This window comes from Pteropus alecto, unplaced genomic scaffold, assembly GCF_000325575.1.
Source record: "Pteropus alecto unplaced genomic scaffold, ASM32557v1 scaffold25, whole genome shotgun sequence".
NCBI classification, from domain to species: Eukaryota; Metazoa; Chordata; class Mammalia; order Chiroptera; family Pteropodidae; genus Pteropus; species Pteropus alecto.
The window spans coordinates 21,514,349-21,532,464 of record NW_006441955.1 but is presented as its reverse complement, the minus strand read 5'-3'; the positions used below and the strand labels follow the sequence as shown (position 1 = coordinate 21,532,464).

General features: G+C 31.3%; 1 protein-coding gene across 3 annotated transcripts in view; it reads left to right on the top strand.

Annotated features, from left to right (window-relative positions):
- LRRIQ3 (leucine rich repeats and IQ motif containing 3) overlaps positions 1-18,116 on the top strand; it is a 151,128-nt gene that overhangs the window by 95,594 nt on the left and 37,418 nt on the right. For all 3 annotated transcript variants that reach the window (XM_025052118.1, XM_025052119.1, XM_025052117.1), the window contains one exon: positions 645-774. In XM_025052118.1, coding sequence (XP_024907886.1) covers positions 645-774 — 130 coding nt within the window. The remainder of the gene's footprint in view (positions 1-644; positions 775-18,116) is intronic.

Genomic DNA, 18,116 nt, shown 5'->3' with positions numbered 1-18,116 from the left:
ATTGTAGGAGCCTGAGTTCCTAATGACCTGGTAGATCCTCTGTACCAGTCCTGGATGGACTTTGAAGAGAAAGAGATATAACACGGTATTAATTTTTAAAATATTCCCAACCACTTTACATTTTACAGTGCCTCCATTCTCCATGAAGCTTCTTTCAATATTGTACTTTTTATTTTCACACATATCTGATCCATTTGTAAAACTTGAGATAATTCTAGTCTCATTTTGCTGTTCCTTTGTGCCTTTTAGTGTTCTGTGAAATAATTTGTCCCTTCTTTCTTACTCTGAATCTTCTTTCAGCCTTTCTGGGTAACACTAAACACTTCTTATTGTTTATTCTTCATTTCTCCTTTCCCCTCGTTCCTTTAGTCATGGCCCCCCTCTGACAGGTACCCGTTTCACTTAACATCTCTTAGAACATTGTCCAAAATATATCATTAGCTCTTAATAGAAAAACAATTTATCAGAGTCACACACAGTGGAGCTCTTTTCATCTTTTCCTAACTCTGCCCATCTCACAGGTTTTCATTTTTAAAATGAAAATCCATCATGATGTATAACACATGTGAGAATTCTTTGAAAACTCTGAAACATATATAAGAGATGTTATCATTGGTGCCATTGCTTTTATTTTGTTTCCACAGAATCTACATTCTCCCGTTGATTTAGAAAATTCTAGTGAACAGAGAAAATATGTTTCCTCTATTTTATACAAATTAAAAACAAAAAATATTGGCATGAAATCAAAAAAATCAAGACATCTGATTCAAAAAGGTTAGTTATATGAATTTTTACATTTAATGAATAAATTTTGATGAAGAATAATTAAATCCAGTAGAAATTGGCCATGTTAATTTTGAACTATAAATATGACTCCATGAAATACATGTTGAGCATTCTAGATAAAATATCCATATCTCATTCAGCATTTTATAAATATATATATTCAGAAAGTTGTTTCATGATGTCAAGGACCTGATGTTGATTAAAAGTTTGTAATAGGAGAAATATGGGTTAGCAGTTTTGTTACTGTATAGCTATGTCAGCATGGTACCTTTTTCAGGAATCTGTCTAGTATAGGTTTGAATTATTTCAATTAAATAATGATATTAAATTTTCTTTAGGCTTTGAACATAATTATTTTGTTACATAAAAATAAGCTTTATCTTATTGTTGATAAAATTTTGGTTATCAAATGTGTACTTGTTTCTATTTTATTTTTGCAGAACTTTTTTTGATGAAGTTATGTCATAATCAGATGACTTTTTCTTTATCTCTGTCTTTCACAGAAGAATCATAAAATCATTTTTGTAAAATCATTTGAAGGTTTTGTAAATTGTATCAATCCTTTCTCTTAAGCCTTTTAAAAATTATTGTGATAAGAACATTTAACATGAGACATACCCTCTTAACAAATTGTTAAGTCCACACTCCAGTATCGTTAACTACAGGAACCATGTTGTACAGCACATCTCCAGAACTTTTCCATCTTGTGTAAATGAAACTTTATACTCATTGAACAGCAACTCTATTTCTCCTTCCTCTAGCCTCTTAATTTTTAAATATTTAATTCTTTCTCTTTTAAAAACTCATGGTGGTGTCTTGACTCTTGTTGATTTTCTCTTTGTTTATAAACTGGTCTAACTCTGCCAGATTCTCACATGTCAGGGGCTTTGTTTGTTATTTCATCAGTTCTCCATTAGTTTCATGAACTTACATACTTCATAAAGCTCTGCATCTTTTATTTTAAAATAATTTTATTTTTATCCAGCTATTCAACCCATAGGCTTATAAACCAAAATGAAATGAAGGAAAAATAGTAGTGCCGTGCTCCATACCCCAACTTATTCTTCCTCTACTCCAAGGTGATATTATTTAATAATTTTAGCTGACTCTTATGTTGTGTACTTTTATATTTCCAAATAACATGTTTATTTTGCTAAAATTAATTTGCAGTTTTAGATATTATCTACAAATTTCCACAGTGAAAGATGGAGATTTAATTTTTTTATAAATCTTCCCTAATATACATACATACTTATCCCCTCCTCTAATATCCCAATGGAATTATATTATCACTATTTGGAGGTTAACTAATATTTAATGTTTTAATTATGACTATGAAAACATTACAGCTGAGATACACAATATATTAGGAATATATTTGTTTTCTCATACTATTATTTTGAAAACTTGCTTGAAAATCTTACACCATCAAACCACTATCCCCAAGCACATATATACATATGCATTTTTTGTCAAAGTATTACTGCTTGAGCACTCCATTTCGCTGATTTACTCAGGATTGCTTGCTCTCTAAATCTTCTCTTAACAGCTATAATTTCTTCAGCTGTGATCCCCAGAATTTACTTGTCTCTATGCTGCATTGGAACTCTCATTTCCAGGATTCTGTATCTTGTTCTTTTTTGGTTTATTTTCTTATTTAATGCAGTGTCTTCATTAGTTTATTGAGTAGTTATACATGGGAGGTAAAGTTTTTAAAACTTTGAAAGCCTAAACATGTCTTTATGCTGACACTTCTTTCAGAATTTTTTTTCAGAATTGCTTTATTGTCTTCTAGCTTCCAGCATTAGCTTTGAGAAGTCCATTGCCTTTTAGTGCTTAGTTTGATGTATATGAACGTCTGTTTATTGTTTTACCGTTCTGACTGGAAACTTTTAGCATTTTCTCTTTATAGCAGGTGTTGTGCAATTTCACAGTGATTTGTCTCATAGATATTTGTTTTCTAGGGTGGATTTTCTTTCCCTTTAATTTATTGTAGCTTCTCAATCTGAAAATATTCCTCAGTTCTATATATTACTCTTGTGTTATTTTTTGTAGTAATATATATATATATATATATATACACACACACTATATATATGTATATATAACAAAATGACATTTTAACAATTTTTAACTGAACATTAAATACATTCATATTATTGTGTAACCATCGCAACCATTCATCTACAGAACCATATCATCTTCTTCAGCTGAAACTCTGTGCCCATTAAACAATAACTCCAAATTCTCCCCTCCCCATGCCTCTGAAAACTACCATTCTACTTTCTGTCTCTAGAATTTGATTACCTATCTCATGTAAGTGAAATCATACAATATTTGTCCTTTTGTGACTGGCTTATTTCACTTCACATGATGTCTATAAAGTTCATCCATGTTGTGTGTGTCACAATTTTTTTCCTTATTAAGGTTGACTAATATTTCATATATGTAGATACCACATTTTGCTTATCTATTTATCTTTTGCTCGACACTTGGGTTGCTTTCACGTTTTAGCTGTTGTGAATAGTTTTGCTATGAACACAGGTGTGCAGATATCTCTTTGAGATCCTGCTTTCAATTGTTTTGGGTATATACCCAGAGGTAGAATTGCTGTCATATAATGTTATTTTTAATTTTTTTCAGGAACCACCATACTGTTTTCCACAGCAGTTGTACCTTTCTACATTTTTAAATTCAGTGCACAAGGGTTCCACTTTCTCCACATTCAGACCAACACTTGTTTTATTCTTTCTTTTTTTATAATAGCCATCCTAATGGATGTAAACTCATATCTCATTGTGGTTTTGATTTGCATTTCTTTGAGCATCTCTTCCTGTTCTTATTGCCATTTGTATATTTTCTTTGAAGAAATGTCTCTTCAAGTCTTTTGCTCATTTCTTAAGTGGGTTGCTTGTTTTTTGTTGTTGAGTCGTAGAATTTATATATTCTTAATATCAATCTCTTATCAGACATTTCATGTGCAAATATTTTCTCCCATTTTGTGGGTTTTCTTCTTACTTTGTCGAACTGTCCTTTGATACACAAATGTTTCTAGTTTTGATGAAGACCAGATTATTTATTTTTTCTTGTATCGCATGTGCTTTTAGTGTCATATCCAAGAAATCATTGCAAAATTCAATATCACGAAGCTTTTTCCCTATGATTTCTTCTAAGAGTTTTATAATTTTAGCTCTTATGGTTAGGCCTTTGATCTGTTTGGGATTAAATTTTGTATATGGTATAAAGTAAGAGCCCAGCTTCACATTTTTGCATGTGTAATCTAATTTTCCCAGCACTGTTTGTTGAAAAGACTTAACTTTTCTGCCACTTAATTATCTTGATCCCCCTGTTGAAAATCATTTGACCATAAATACAGGAGTTTATTTCTGGGTTCTTACTCTTTCATTAATCTATACATCTGTCTTTACATCAGAACCATACTTTTCATTACCATAGCTTTGTAGTAAGTTTTGAAATGAGGAGGTATGGGAACTACAGTTTTTTTTTCTTTTTCAAAATTATTTTGGCTCCTTGGGGTGCCTTGAAATTCCATATGAATTTTATGATAGATTTTTCTATTTCTGCAAAAATGTCATTGGCATTTTGATAGTAATTGCACTGAATTTATAGATTACTTTGAGTAGTAGCTTAACTATATTAAATCTTCCAGTCCATGAACACAAGATGTCTTTCCATTTATTCGTGTCATCTTTAATTTCTTTCAGCAGCACATTGTACGTTTCAGTGTGCAAATCTTTCACCTCCTTAGTTAAGTTGATTCTCTATTTTATTCCTTTTAAAACTATTGTAAATGGAATTGTTTTCTTAATTTCCTTTGTGGATTCCTCATTGTTAATGTGTAGAAACATAAATGATGTTTGTGTGTTAGTTTTGTATCTTGTAATTTTGTTAAATTTGTCTATTCTAAAAGGTGTGTGTGTGCGTGTGTGTGTGTGTGTGTAATTTGTAAGGCTTTTTACATGTAAGATCATGTTCTCTATGAACAGAGGTAATTTTAATTCTTTCTTTTTAATTTGCATGTCTTTTAATTCTTTTTCCTGCCTGAATGCTCTGGCTAGGACTTCCAGTACTATATTAAATGCAACTGGTGAAAGTGGACATCCTTGTTTTATTTCTGATCTTAAAGGAAAAATTTTCAGTGTTTTCCATTGCATATGATGTTAGCTGTGGATTTTTTCTTTTTTGACCTTTATATATTGAGGTACTTTTCCTCTGTTCTTTGTTTCTTGAGTGTTTTTATCATCGGAGTATGTTGAATTTTGTCAATTTTTATCTGCAATGATTTGATGTTCATGTGTTTTTTTTTTACTTCATTCTGTTAATAGGTACAGTAGTTCCCCATTTTCCATGGGAGATATGTTTCAAGAACCCGAGCAGATGCCTGAAACCTTGGATAGTACTGAACACAACTTTTTTTTCCTATACATCTATACCTATGATAAACTTTAATTTATAAATTAGGCACAGTAAGCAATTAACAATAACTAATACTAAAATGGAATAATTATAATAAGATACTGTAATAAAAGTTATGTGAATGTGGTGACTCTCACAAAATATCTTATTGTACTGTACTTACCTTTCACTTAAAGTAAGCGCTTTAAGGCTTCTCTCTGGCGTGTCCAAATTGCCATCACTGCTCTTGTGCTTTGGGGCCATCATTAATTAAAATAAGGGTTACTTGAACATAAACATTACAATACCATGACAATTGGTCTGATAACTGAGATGACTACTAACTTACCAATGAACGGGCAGCATATACAGCATGGATACGCTGGATCAGGGGATGGTTCATGTCCCAGATGGGATGGTGCAACATTTTATCACACTACTCCAGGACAACCAGCAATTTAAAACATGAATTGTTTATTTCTGGAATTTTCCATTTAATATTTTGGACCATGGTTGACGATGGGTAACTAAAACCATAGAAAGTGAAACTGCAGTTAAGGGAGACATTATTGCATTGATTGGTTTTCATAGGTTGTACAATTCTTGCATTCCAGTAATAATTCCCACTTGATCCTGGTGTATAATCTCTTTACTGTGCTATTTAACTGAGTTTGCTAGTATTTTGTTGAGGATTTTTGCATCAATATTCATAAAGGATACTTGCTTTTTTTTTTTTTTTTTTTTGTAGTTTCTTTGCCTGGCTTTGGTATCAGAATAATGTAGCCTCATAGGAGTAGGAAGCATTGTTTTTATTCAGTTTTTTGGAAGAGTTTGAAAATAATTTTTGTAAATTCTTCATCAGTGAAACACCATCTGGTCTTTGACATTTTTTGCAGGGAAATTTCTGATTACTGATTCAATTTCTTTGTGAGTTACAGATCTATTCGATTTTTTTCTTCCTGATTCTATTATTATTATTATGTGGTTGGGTTTTATTGATTTGTGAGTTTTAATGTAGGAAAATAAAGAAGAATCCAGACTGTTTTATCATGGACCTATAATACAAGGTTTTTTGAGAACTCTTCCACAGTATTTTGCCTGTGACATATGAATACTGCCAGTGTTCTCAGCATAATTTGGTATAAGGACGTTTATTTCCCAGTTTCAGTCAAATGCTTCATTCCCAATCCTTAGTTGTACCAGAAGTTTCTGAATATAGAATTTCTTTGATTTAACTTCTCTAGAGGGTGAATCTTTAGTCTCTTGTCAGGGCAGAGTATAAGAGTCACCTGGTTACGTGTGGTTGCTAAGACTCAGTTGATCTAATTATGCCTGTCACACAACTCTATGCTTCTAATTCACCACCTTTTAGTGTTCTGCCTCGTGAATCAACTTTCTTCTTTGCTTCCTTTCATCAAACCTTAAATTTCAACTTTATAGTGTCTGTTATCAGTTACCTTTTATCCATCTGCTTTCTAGTTTGCAAATGCTTCTTGGCATCACTCCAATTTTCTGCTTTTGTTTCTCATTGTCTTTGCACATTTATTTATTTTTGATCATAGTACTGAGATATAAGTAGGGATCAAAAAATACTTAAGTTTAAACTATTTAATCCATTGTCTTTAACCTTAAGTCTATATTCATATTTTTAATTAAGCTAACTTATATCCACATTTTATATTAAATATGTAGGAGGATGGAAAACTAGAAAGGGAAGAAGGAGAGAAAAGGGAGTTTTGGGACACTTGTCAGGTCCAGGAAAAGGATGTCTGAACCCTTGGAAAACATCACTCATAAATCATGCAGTCTTGATTGACTTCCCTCTCAAGTAAATGCTTTGTTCAGCCACAAGTAATGAATTGTGAAAATTAAAATGTGTTAGCCATCCCAATGATAGATAAGGTCACATTGTGATACTTAATTTAATTTATTTTCCTCTGTTTTACAGATGTGGAAAGTGAGTTTAAAGAGCTAAGATAATTTGTCCAAGGTCATATAATCTAAAAGTGTCAAAGCTGGTACTAATTCCAGGCTCTGTTTCATGATTCCAACTCTAATGCCCCTTTCGTTTAACTATAATGCTTCCTGAGGTCTGTAAATGTATTGCTGTGGAATAATTAAATCATATGCATGGGGTTATGGTTGTAATTTCTCTTTCTGATAGTTCATTATTGTTATATAAAAATGCAACTGATTTCTGAATATTAATTTTGTATCCTGCTACATTACTGAATTTATCAGGTCTAATAGTTTTTTGGTGGAATCTTTACCGTTCCCTATATGTGGAAGCATGTCATCTGCAAAGGATGACAGTTTTACTTCTTCCTTTCTAATTTGGATGCCTCATATTTCTTTTTCTTTTCCGATTGCTGTGGCTGGCTGGAACTCCCATCACTGTGTTGAATAAAAGTGGCGAAAGTGGACTTTTTTTTCCCTGTTCTTAATCTTAAAGAAAACACTTTTAGCTTTTCTCCATTGAGTATGTTAACTGTGGGTTTGTTATATCTGGGCTTTATTACATTGAGGTGTGTTCCCTTTATTCCCACTTTACCAAATGATTTTATAATAAATGATGCTGGATTTTGTCAAATGCTTTTTCTGCATCTACTGATATGATCATAAGATTTTTATCCTCATTTTGTTTATGTTATGTATTATGTTAATTGATTTGTAGATATTGAACCAAGCTTTAATCCCTGGAATAAATCCAACTTGGTCATGGTATGACCTTTTTAATGTATTGCTGAATTCAGTTTGCCGATATTTTTTTGAGGATTTTTGCACCTATGTTCATCAGGGATATTGGTGTATAATATCTTTTGTAATATCTTTGTCTGGTTTTAGAATGAGGGTAATGCTGGCCTGCTAAAATGATCCTGGGAGATTTCCCTCCTCTTGAATTTTTTAGAATAATTTGAGAAGGACGGGTGTTAATTTTTCTTTGAATATATGGTAAAATTCACTTGTGAAGCCATCCAGTCCAGGACTTTTGTTTGTTGGGAGTTTTTCGATTACTGATACGATGTTGTTAGTAATTATCGGTGTGTGCAAATTTTTTGTTTCTTCTTGATTCAGTCTTGGAAAATTGTGTTTCTAGGAATTTATCCATTATTTCCAGATTGTCCAATTTGTTGGCATGTAACTTTTCATAGTTTTTTTTTTTTTTTTAATAATCTTTTGTATTTCTGTGGAGTCAGTTGTGACTTCTCTTTCATTTCTGGCGGGGGGGGTCCTCTCTCTTTTATTCTTGTTAGTCTGGTTAATAGTTAACAAAATATTTGTCTTTTAAAGAACTTGCTCTCGGTTTCATTGATCTTATGTATTTAAGACTCTATTTTGTTTATTTCTGCTTGGATATTTATCATTTCCTTCCTTCTACTCACTTTGGGCTTTGTTTGCTGTTCTTTGTCTAGTTCCTTTGGCTGTAAGGTTAGATTGTTTATTTGAGATTTTTATTGTTTCTTGAGATAGGCTGGTACTGGTATGCATTTGTCTCTTAGAACTGCTTTCACTGTGTCTCATAGATTTTGGATTGTTTTGTTTTTGTTTTCATTCATCTCAAAGTATCTTTGATTTCTTTTTTCATCTTGTTGTTAACCCATTCATTGTTTAGTAGCATGTTATTTAGGATGTCTCTTGTGTTTTTTAAATTTTCTTCTTTTAATTGCTTTCTAGTTTCATACCGTTGTGGTCAGAGAGTGATATGATTTCAGTCTTCTTAAATTTATTGAGGCTTGTTTTATGGCCTAATGTCATCTATCCTGGAAAATGTTCCACGTGCTCTTGAAAAAGATGTATATTTTGCTGCTTTGCTGGTGAAATGCTCTATAAATATGAATTAAATCTATCTGGTCTAATGTGTCATTTAAGGCTGGTGTTTCTTTGTTGATTTTCTTTCTGGATGATCAATCATGGATGTCAATAGAGTGTTAAAGTTCCCTACAATTACTGTAATACTGTCTATTTTGCCCTTAATGTCCGTCAATATTTGCTTTATAAATTTAGGTGCTCCTACATTGGGTGCATAAATGTTTACAAGGGTTATATCCTCTTGTTGGATTGACCCCTTTATCCTTATGTAGAGTCCTTTGTCTCTTGTTACAGCCTTTGTTTTAAAGTCTGTTTTGTCTGAGATACATATCATTACCCCAGCTTTTTCATTGTTGTTTTTTCCATTTGCATGAAATATCTTTTTTTCATTCCTTTTACTTTTATTTGGTATGTGTCTTTCAATCTGAAATGAATCTCTTGTTGATAGCATATGTATGGGTCTTGTTTTCTTATCCATTCAACCACCCTTTGTCTTTTGATTGGAACACTTGATCCATTTACATTTAAAGTAATTGTCAATATATAATAAGTAGTTATTGTCATTTTATTATTCATATTTATGTTCTTTTTTCTCTCTTTTTCTTCTTAAAGAAGAAGTCCCTTTAACATTTCTTGTAATACTGGTTTGGTGGTGATGATCTGGCTTTAGCTTTTTCCTATCTGAGAAGCTCTTTATCTTACCTTCAATTTTAACTGGTAACTTTGGTGGGTAGAGGAGTCTTGGTTGTAGGTTCATGGTTTTCATCGCTTTATATATTTCATGTGCCAGTCCCTTCTAGCCTGCAAAGTTTCTGTTGAGAAATCATCTGACAGTCCTATGGGAGTTCCCTTGTAGATAACTAACTGTTTTTATCTTGCTGCTTTAAGGTTCTCTTTTTGTCTTTAACATTGATATTTTAACTACGATGTATCTTGGTGTGGGCCTCTTTGAGATCATATTGTTTGGGACTCTCTGTACTTCCTGGACATGCCTATTTTCTTCACCAGGTTAGGGAAATTTTCCATCATTATTTCTTTAAATAGGTTTTCAATCTCTTGTACTCCTATGATGTGAATGTCGATACACTTGATGTTGCTCCAGAGATTCTTTAAAATATCTTTATTTATTTATTTTTTATAATTTTTCTCGTTGCTTTTCTGATTGGGTGTTTTCTGCTACCTTATCTTCCAAGTCACTGATTCAGTACTCTGCTTCATCTAATCTGCTGTTGATTCCTTCCAGTGTATTCTCTATTTCAGTCTTTGTATTCTTCATTCCTGTCTGTTCTTTTTTATGGTTTCTGCATCATCTTTTATATTTACTATCTCTTTGTTGAAGTTCTCACTGAATTGATCTATTCTTCCCCTAAATTTGTTCAGCATCCTTATCACCATTGTTTTCAACCTTCTATCTGCTATATTGCTTGCTTCCAGTTTGTTTAGTTCTTTTAGGGAGGTTTCCTCCTGTTTTTCATTTGGGAGCATGTTTCTTTGTCCTCTGATTTTGGCTGTCTTTTTATATTTGCTTCTATACATTAGGTAGATCTGCTACATCTCTTGGCAGCATGGCCTTATGTAGTAGTTGTCCTGTGGTGTAGTCTTCTCGGTTACCTGAGCCGGTTGCTCCATGAATGTCTCTTGTGTGGTTTATGTGAACCCTCCTATTGTAGTTCAGCTTTGATTGCTGTTGTTGTTGTTGTTGTTGTTGTTTTACCCTACTGTTTTAGTAAATCAGACAGTTTTAAATGTACATTGTCCTAGTATTTTTTATTTTCTTACTGAGTCCATTTTACAAAAACAAACAAATAAGAAAAAACCATACAAAACACTTTTAATATATCTTAGAAAATTAGTAAAAAATTAAGAAAGTTCAGCATATTACATTGTACAATATTTAGGTAAGAGTGTTTGAAAATTATAAATATTTTGTTCCATCTAAACAAGGCACATCATAAAAATACATTTTGAAACTTTTTTCATATATAATTCCTATAAATGATCATATCTCAAGTAAAAAGCCTGGTTATGACAAGCATTCACGCACTCTTGAAATTTTCTGTACAGACCCTCAGACTGACTGGCTGTGAGGACTGGCCATGATTACAATGGGGGCTGTCCCCACAGAGTGGGATTTGCCCCAGCAGGGCTCTGGCAAGTAGTGCATTTTTCTACTTTAGGACTATTTAATCCATTTTGCCAATTTTTATATAATAGCATATAGTCAAAGTCATACAGGATGAGAATACCTTTTCCTCTTAGCAGTAGATCTTCCTTCAATATAAAGTTTTTCCTTTCAGAATGATTAGTGTAATTTCTTTGTCTGATTATACTCAATTATAGGCTACACAAACCTTAGTTTGGAAGATTAGAAGTTTGGCAGTTTCTTACTGCCATTTAGTTAATATTAAGTAATAGCATTGTGTTTGAGAAGCAGACCCTTTCTGGACTATATATTCCCTCTAAATTGAAATTTGAGCAATATTGAGAGTACTAAATGGGGAGAGTGCTATGACAGTGTCATAAGAAGTAGCATCTTTTAATATTCATGATTTTCATAAAGAGAATCCTTTTCAATTTGGCTTCTACCTATTCTTTGGCATCTGTGAAATGTTAGTAAATCCATTAGATCAGTCTTTTCATTTCTTAAATATTCTATTTCTTCACTGATTTTTCTTTTGTGTACTTAACCAAGAAGTGAGAGAGATGTATTGAAATCTTAAACTATAACTGTGGATTTCTTTGCTTCTCCATAATTCTATTGAATTTTATTTACTACATTTTGAGATGATTTTATTAAGGATCTACAAGATTATAATTGTTATGTATTCTTGGTGAATTGAACCTTTTATTGAACCTTGGTGAATTGAACCTATTATATATTTATTTGTTCTTAATAATGTTTTTTTCCTCATGCTCTATTTTGTCTAATATTAGTACAGTTTCACCAGCTATATTTTGGTTAAAAATTTTCTAATATAGTTTTCCATTCTTTTACTTATGACTCTTTGCTTTATATGTGTGTCATGAAAACAGCGAATAGCAGGGCTAGCTTATTTATCTCTTTTATATGTATTATGTTTATTGAAACATCTAGGTCTGTTTTTGTATTCTGCTTTTTTTTTTTCAATTCGTTTTACTCTTGTTCTGTTTTCTTCTTTTTTTTCACATAATCTATAGCTATATTTCTTCTTTATGTTGACTTTTTTATTTTCAAATAATTTCAAATTAAAAAAGGGATGAAATGTACAAATTATTTCTGTATATTCTTCACTCATACCTCAAATGCTATCATCTTATATAATCATAGTACAATTATAAAAACAAGAAGTTAGCATTGGTGCAATACTGTTAACTTATCTATGAACCATGTTTGTATTTTGCTAGTTGTCTGATTGATGTCCATTTTTTGGCCTCAAATCCAATCCTATTATCATCTGAGTTTTAATTTTGTCTACATATATGTGTTTTACCTGTTCTATTTATTTTGATTTTAGCTTTTTAAAAACAAACAGCAAATCTTACCAAGTTATTTGATCAAACTTAATTTAAGTATTAGTTGTACCATCTCCTAGATTTATTTCTCATCTTGTTTAATCTAACTTTTCTTCAAAAGTGTTTATAATGTGAGGCTACAGTAAACCTTCTTTTGAACTTTTATCAGAAACTATATTTTTGCCCTTATATTTGACTAATAAATTAGGCAAGTTTTAATATCCATATTTAAAATTATTTTTTTCAATAATTTAAAATATCATTTCCTTTTTTTTTTTGCATTTAGTTTTGCTATCGAGGAATCTGATGTCATTTTACTCTTGTACCTTTAGAAGATTTTAAAATTATTTCTTTGTCTTCGGTATCCTTAAATTTCACTATTTGTGTGTGTGTGTGTGTGTGTGTGTGTGTGTGTGTGTGTGTGTTTGTATTCCTCTTCCTCTCTTCTATTTGCATGTCTTTTGTTACTTCTTCACGTATTTTTTTCCCCTTTCATTTTCAGTTTTTTCTCCTTCTGGAACACAAGTTACCTAAGAACTTTCACTTCTATCCTCTATATCTTTCAGTATTTTTTTATTTTTTTATTTTTTGTATCTCTTCATCCTTCCCAGACTTTTTTTGGGAGAATTTCTCAATACGATCTTTAAACTCATGAATTATTTTTCAGTAGCATCTCTTTTACTATTTATATTATCTGTGTAGAAAAGATTTTCACTTATCTACTTTATTACTATTTTTTCTTTCTTTTTCATATTGTTTTTCTTTTTCTATTCTTACATTCAATATAAGTGTATAAAATTATTATACTGTCTAATTTTGCTCTCAGCAGCATCTTTTGTTCAGCTTGTTATCTTTCTCTTGATGTAGTTTTATTTTAGCCTATGAGATCATATTTCCAGGGGTACTGGATTTTCTTTTTGATAATGTGAATTGGGAAATTGCCAATTCTAAACCCTCATCTATGCCAATACAGATAGGTTCAAGGACAGGAGAAAGGGTGAGCTCTCTGACAGAGACCACCAAGCTCCACAAATAACACACTCTTATATAATGTTGTCTCACCAGTTTTTGAGATCAGTTTCTCTTCAAAACTTTATATAGAGAGAATCTACCTAAAATGTAGTTCACTATTCATAGACCATATTTTTATACTAATTTTTTCTTGACCAAATTATTCCAATAGACTCCCAACTGGTGTGTGGTTTTTTTTTTTTTTTTGCTACTAATGCATTATTTCAAAAACATATATCTGATTATATGATTTTCTTGTTCCATACTTTAAAAAAAAGGATCATTGCCTATAGAATAAACATTTTAGTGTGGCTTTCAAGTCCTTACCTAATCTGGTTTGAGGTTATTTTCTACTATTGGATCTCAGTATTTTTCTTTTTTTATGAAGGCTATGTTCTATTTATATGGTACTACTCATAATTCCAAGAATATAACACTGTGCCTAGGCTTATGTTTTTTTCTCCACCGAGAAGCACATCCATTTTTACTTGTTAAAACCCACTTACTCTGTGACACTGTAATTACATTTGCTTTCTCTACTAAGGTTTTGTTCTCTCTAATAATTACAATTAATGCCCTTATATGCATTCCATAGCACTCTGTTTGTACTTTTAGTTATGTTTGTTTTCAGCAAACTTTCCCTTGCCAAAATATGAATGCCTTGAACACAGTGACTGGATTTTATCTTTGTCTTCTGTAACAACTGGAAGTATACTGTGCCCATACAAGATATTGTTAGGTGATATTGAATCAGTGTTATAAATGAAGTCTACCTTTATCTGAGAGAGGTAGATTGCATGGCAACAAGTGAGGAAATGGGTAGTAATTTCTTGTTTCCCTCTCTTAAACAGAACTTTCATACATTGCTATAGAGTTAACAAGGAATCAGTGAAATCTCCCTATACGCCATATATGTAGTTATGTGTTTTTTAATTCATTTTTTTCAACAAATATTTATAGAGTAACTGTGTACTTGTGATACGGTAGTGAACAGCTGCTCTGCAAGCTTATAGAGCAGTATTTCTTAGACTTTCTTAATCTCAAATTGTGGCACATGTTGAAAATGATAAAATTTATATGGCACACTGAGGTAACCTGGGTGGTTTGGAAGAGATTCTGCATGGGTCTGATAAAAAAATATTCATTCTATGTTATCTAATTATAAGGGAAAGCAGTGTATTAGGAGATATACATATATGTGTGTTTTATGTCTACATCATGTTTCTTATGTGTATAATAAATATGAAACTTCTAAATAAGATATTTTCAATATTTTTAATAAGAAATTACAGCTTAGTTCTGTAAATGTGAATTTCTGCAAGTTAATTATGCTTAAAATAACTATATTCCATTTCTGATCAAGATTTAATATTTATCTCTTATTTTTGTACTCTTTAGTGAGAAATTTTAAAATTCTATGCTTAATGCTGGACTTTAAAAAAATATACAAATATACTAATTTGATAATTAAAAATAATAGATTGTTTTATTGTATTGAATACTAGACAAGCAGTCTTGGACTAGGAGAACAAAACAATATTTATTGAATTTGGAACATGGAAAGAAACTCCATTAATCAGGTCATGAATGTGAGCAATTATTTCCACATGATATGGATCATCACTAAGGAGCTCTATTCTCTAAATACTGTATCTCTTAAGCACTGATTCTCAATCTTTTTTCCTTTTTTGGTCGAAAATACAAATCTAATGAACTTAAAGAATGTGATTTTAAAAATTATCCTCTTTCTGTTCCCAAAGATGCATATTCGAACACACATTTTTAAAAATAATTTCAAGGGGTTCATGGGTCCACTGAAGCCTTATCCATATCCTTAAATTAGTTGATAAAAACAGGTATCATATAATTTAGCTCATGAATAGGTTGTATGCTGCCTCTAAAATCTCCAGAAAAAGTCTACCCCAGTAGGTAATGGTTCTGATAGCATCAATTACACATTTTGTGTGCTTTTATATCTTCATACTTAAAGCAATTCCTAAGCTTTAGGCATTGTATAAGATTCTCTTGAGACACATGAAGTGTTCAATGATACTGCAAGAATATAAATTAGTCTGAGTGCTATTCTTACCACCTGTTACAATAATTCCAACTTTAAGATATTATTCTTAAATACTAATATCTATACAGATAAATATAATGTGTGTAAGAAAACTATCCACAGTAATTTATGATTTTTTAAATGTTTAATTAGGAATAACATATACTTATGTCCTGGTGTGGTTTTTCTGATTCTTATATTGTTACTATCATGTCAGCCAGAATAATTCATAATTTATATATTTATATATATATAAATTTATATATATTTATACTACTGAGTATTGCAACTCCTACATAGGACCATATTTCTCCATTCACTTTCTCATCAGGACATATCAAATTGGCAAAACTTTTAAAATATTCACCAGTTATACAAATACACTAATGAATGACACTTGACTATTTGTACCATGACTATATATCTCAGTTTTGCCCTTAAAAGTCTTAATTAATGCACGCTGTTCAGGTGTAATTAATAACAGTGCCTCTCAGTCTTGACCGTGTCCAGATTTGAATGATGTGTAATTATACAAGTTATGTGCCACCCTCACTTTCTCTTATCCATAGGCCAATTTAACATGAATTATTTGTCAAATTACACTGACTCTCCAGATTCTTTTTTCCCTTGAAGAACATGCATCTATGGTCCAGAAAAAAACTGATGAAATCTCTGATGAGGTTTATGGGTTTACGTCATACAGAAACAAGTGTTTACATTATGAAACATTTATGTTTTATATTTCAGAGAGTTGTATAGTTTATATGATATTCTCCAGAGTGTGTAACCTCATAGATTTTGGGTTTATTTAACACAAATAATCCTTTAGCCATACACCATCCTGCTAAAAGTGTTCAGTAGCTAAAGTCTCTTCCTCCTAGAAAATATCATTTGTCCATTTTTTTCTGGAGTTCCAGCTGACATGAAGATTAGAGTAGATCACCTGCCTTTTTCCCCCCTTTTCTCATGAGCATCCACCTTATAAACAATGAATGGATCACTGTCCAGATGCTTTAACTCCTACCTCCCACCCCTCCAGCAGGTTTGGAAATTTAGAGTATTTCATTATATTGAGGTTTTTTTTTTGTTTTTTTTTACCATATTTAAGGTTTTTACTACATTTATATTTTTATCAGCTCTAGGCATTCAAAATTCAACAGCAAATAAGGCATATAAAAGCCTACCCTCATGGAGCTAGGATATTAGTGGTAAGAATGGTATTACATGTTTTAGTGGAACTTCTATAAGTATGAAGTTAAAAATCCCTACCCATAACTTGTAAAAAAGGATAGCTATTATTTTATCTCATTTATATTATCAAATACTTCAATTAATTAAATTCTACATGGCATGGCGGCTTAACTGCTGATTGCTTTTGTTATAAATACTATCCAAAATTTCTGTTTCACTAATGATTAGCTTGTACTAAATGATGCTTTTATCTGTTTAACTTAATGTAAACCTATTATCCCTTCTAGTTTTTATTTTATTTTTCCTAACCTAATATTTTGTTTTTTCTTTATGAAAATGATACATCACTGCAGGCCAGATGTTTAAGAGAAACATGAAGCTTCATGAATACCTATTTTGAGAGATTTTTTCAGTGTTAGAAATTAAACATATAAATTTCTTGATTTATGCTGAAAGGATATGGCATACCAAACAGACACAGTAACCCTAAAAGTACATGTTATGCTAGTGTTTTTTTAACCCTTTATGGGAAGCATAGCTGGAAGATAGGCTGATCCTCTGCCATTATTTCATAATAGCATTTATATTTCAGATGTAGTTATGAAGAAGTAAATTCAGATCCTTTACAAAAAGTGCCAGCTGTTATATAAAAGACATTTCTGAGAATAAAATTGCTATTTCCTATTCAGAATATAAGGTCAAAGGGTTCATTATTTGAGAGTCATTATATCAAAATGCTTATGATCAGATTTATACACTTTATTTTGCCACTATTACATACTTTGTCTTGCTCTAAATCCACATATGATTCTGAAATGAAGACTGTAAAGGAGATTTTATGGTTTCCATTGAAATACATTACATTTTTTCCCTCCAACATTTTTCTTTCAAATTTATCCAATTTATCATATTTTACTGATTTCAGTCTACTTGCGCTTAGGCATTTTTAATATTTTTTTTTTCTTTTTCTCCTAAAATGTTTGCTGGAATGTCTGAATTTTAGTCCAAGATATAAAATAGTATCACCTAAATTATTTCCATTGAGTAATTAGAGCATACTCATGCATATAAAACTAGAAAACTTTGTTGCCAGATTTAAAATTAAAAGCAAAGATACATTTTTATATAATAGCACAAATTAGTTTAAAATATTTTTAATACCCTAACTACCAAGAACAGAAAGGGAGAAGGTTAAATTCAAATAAAAGTAAGTATAACTTGATGGGAAGAAAATTGACTTTTGAGTCAGATACATTTGGATCCATTTTCTGATTCTAAGCAACAATGCCATATATTGTATTGCCCAGATTCCCATACAGTTACATAGGAATTACATGATTATGTGTGTCCA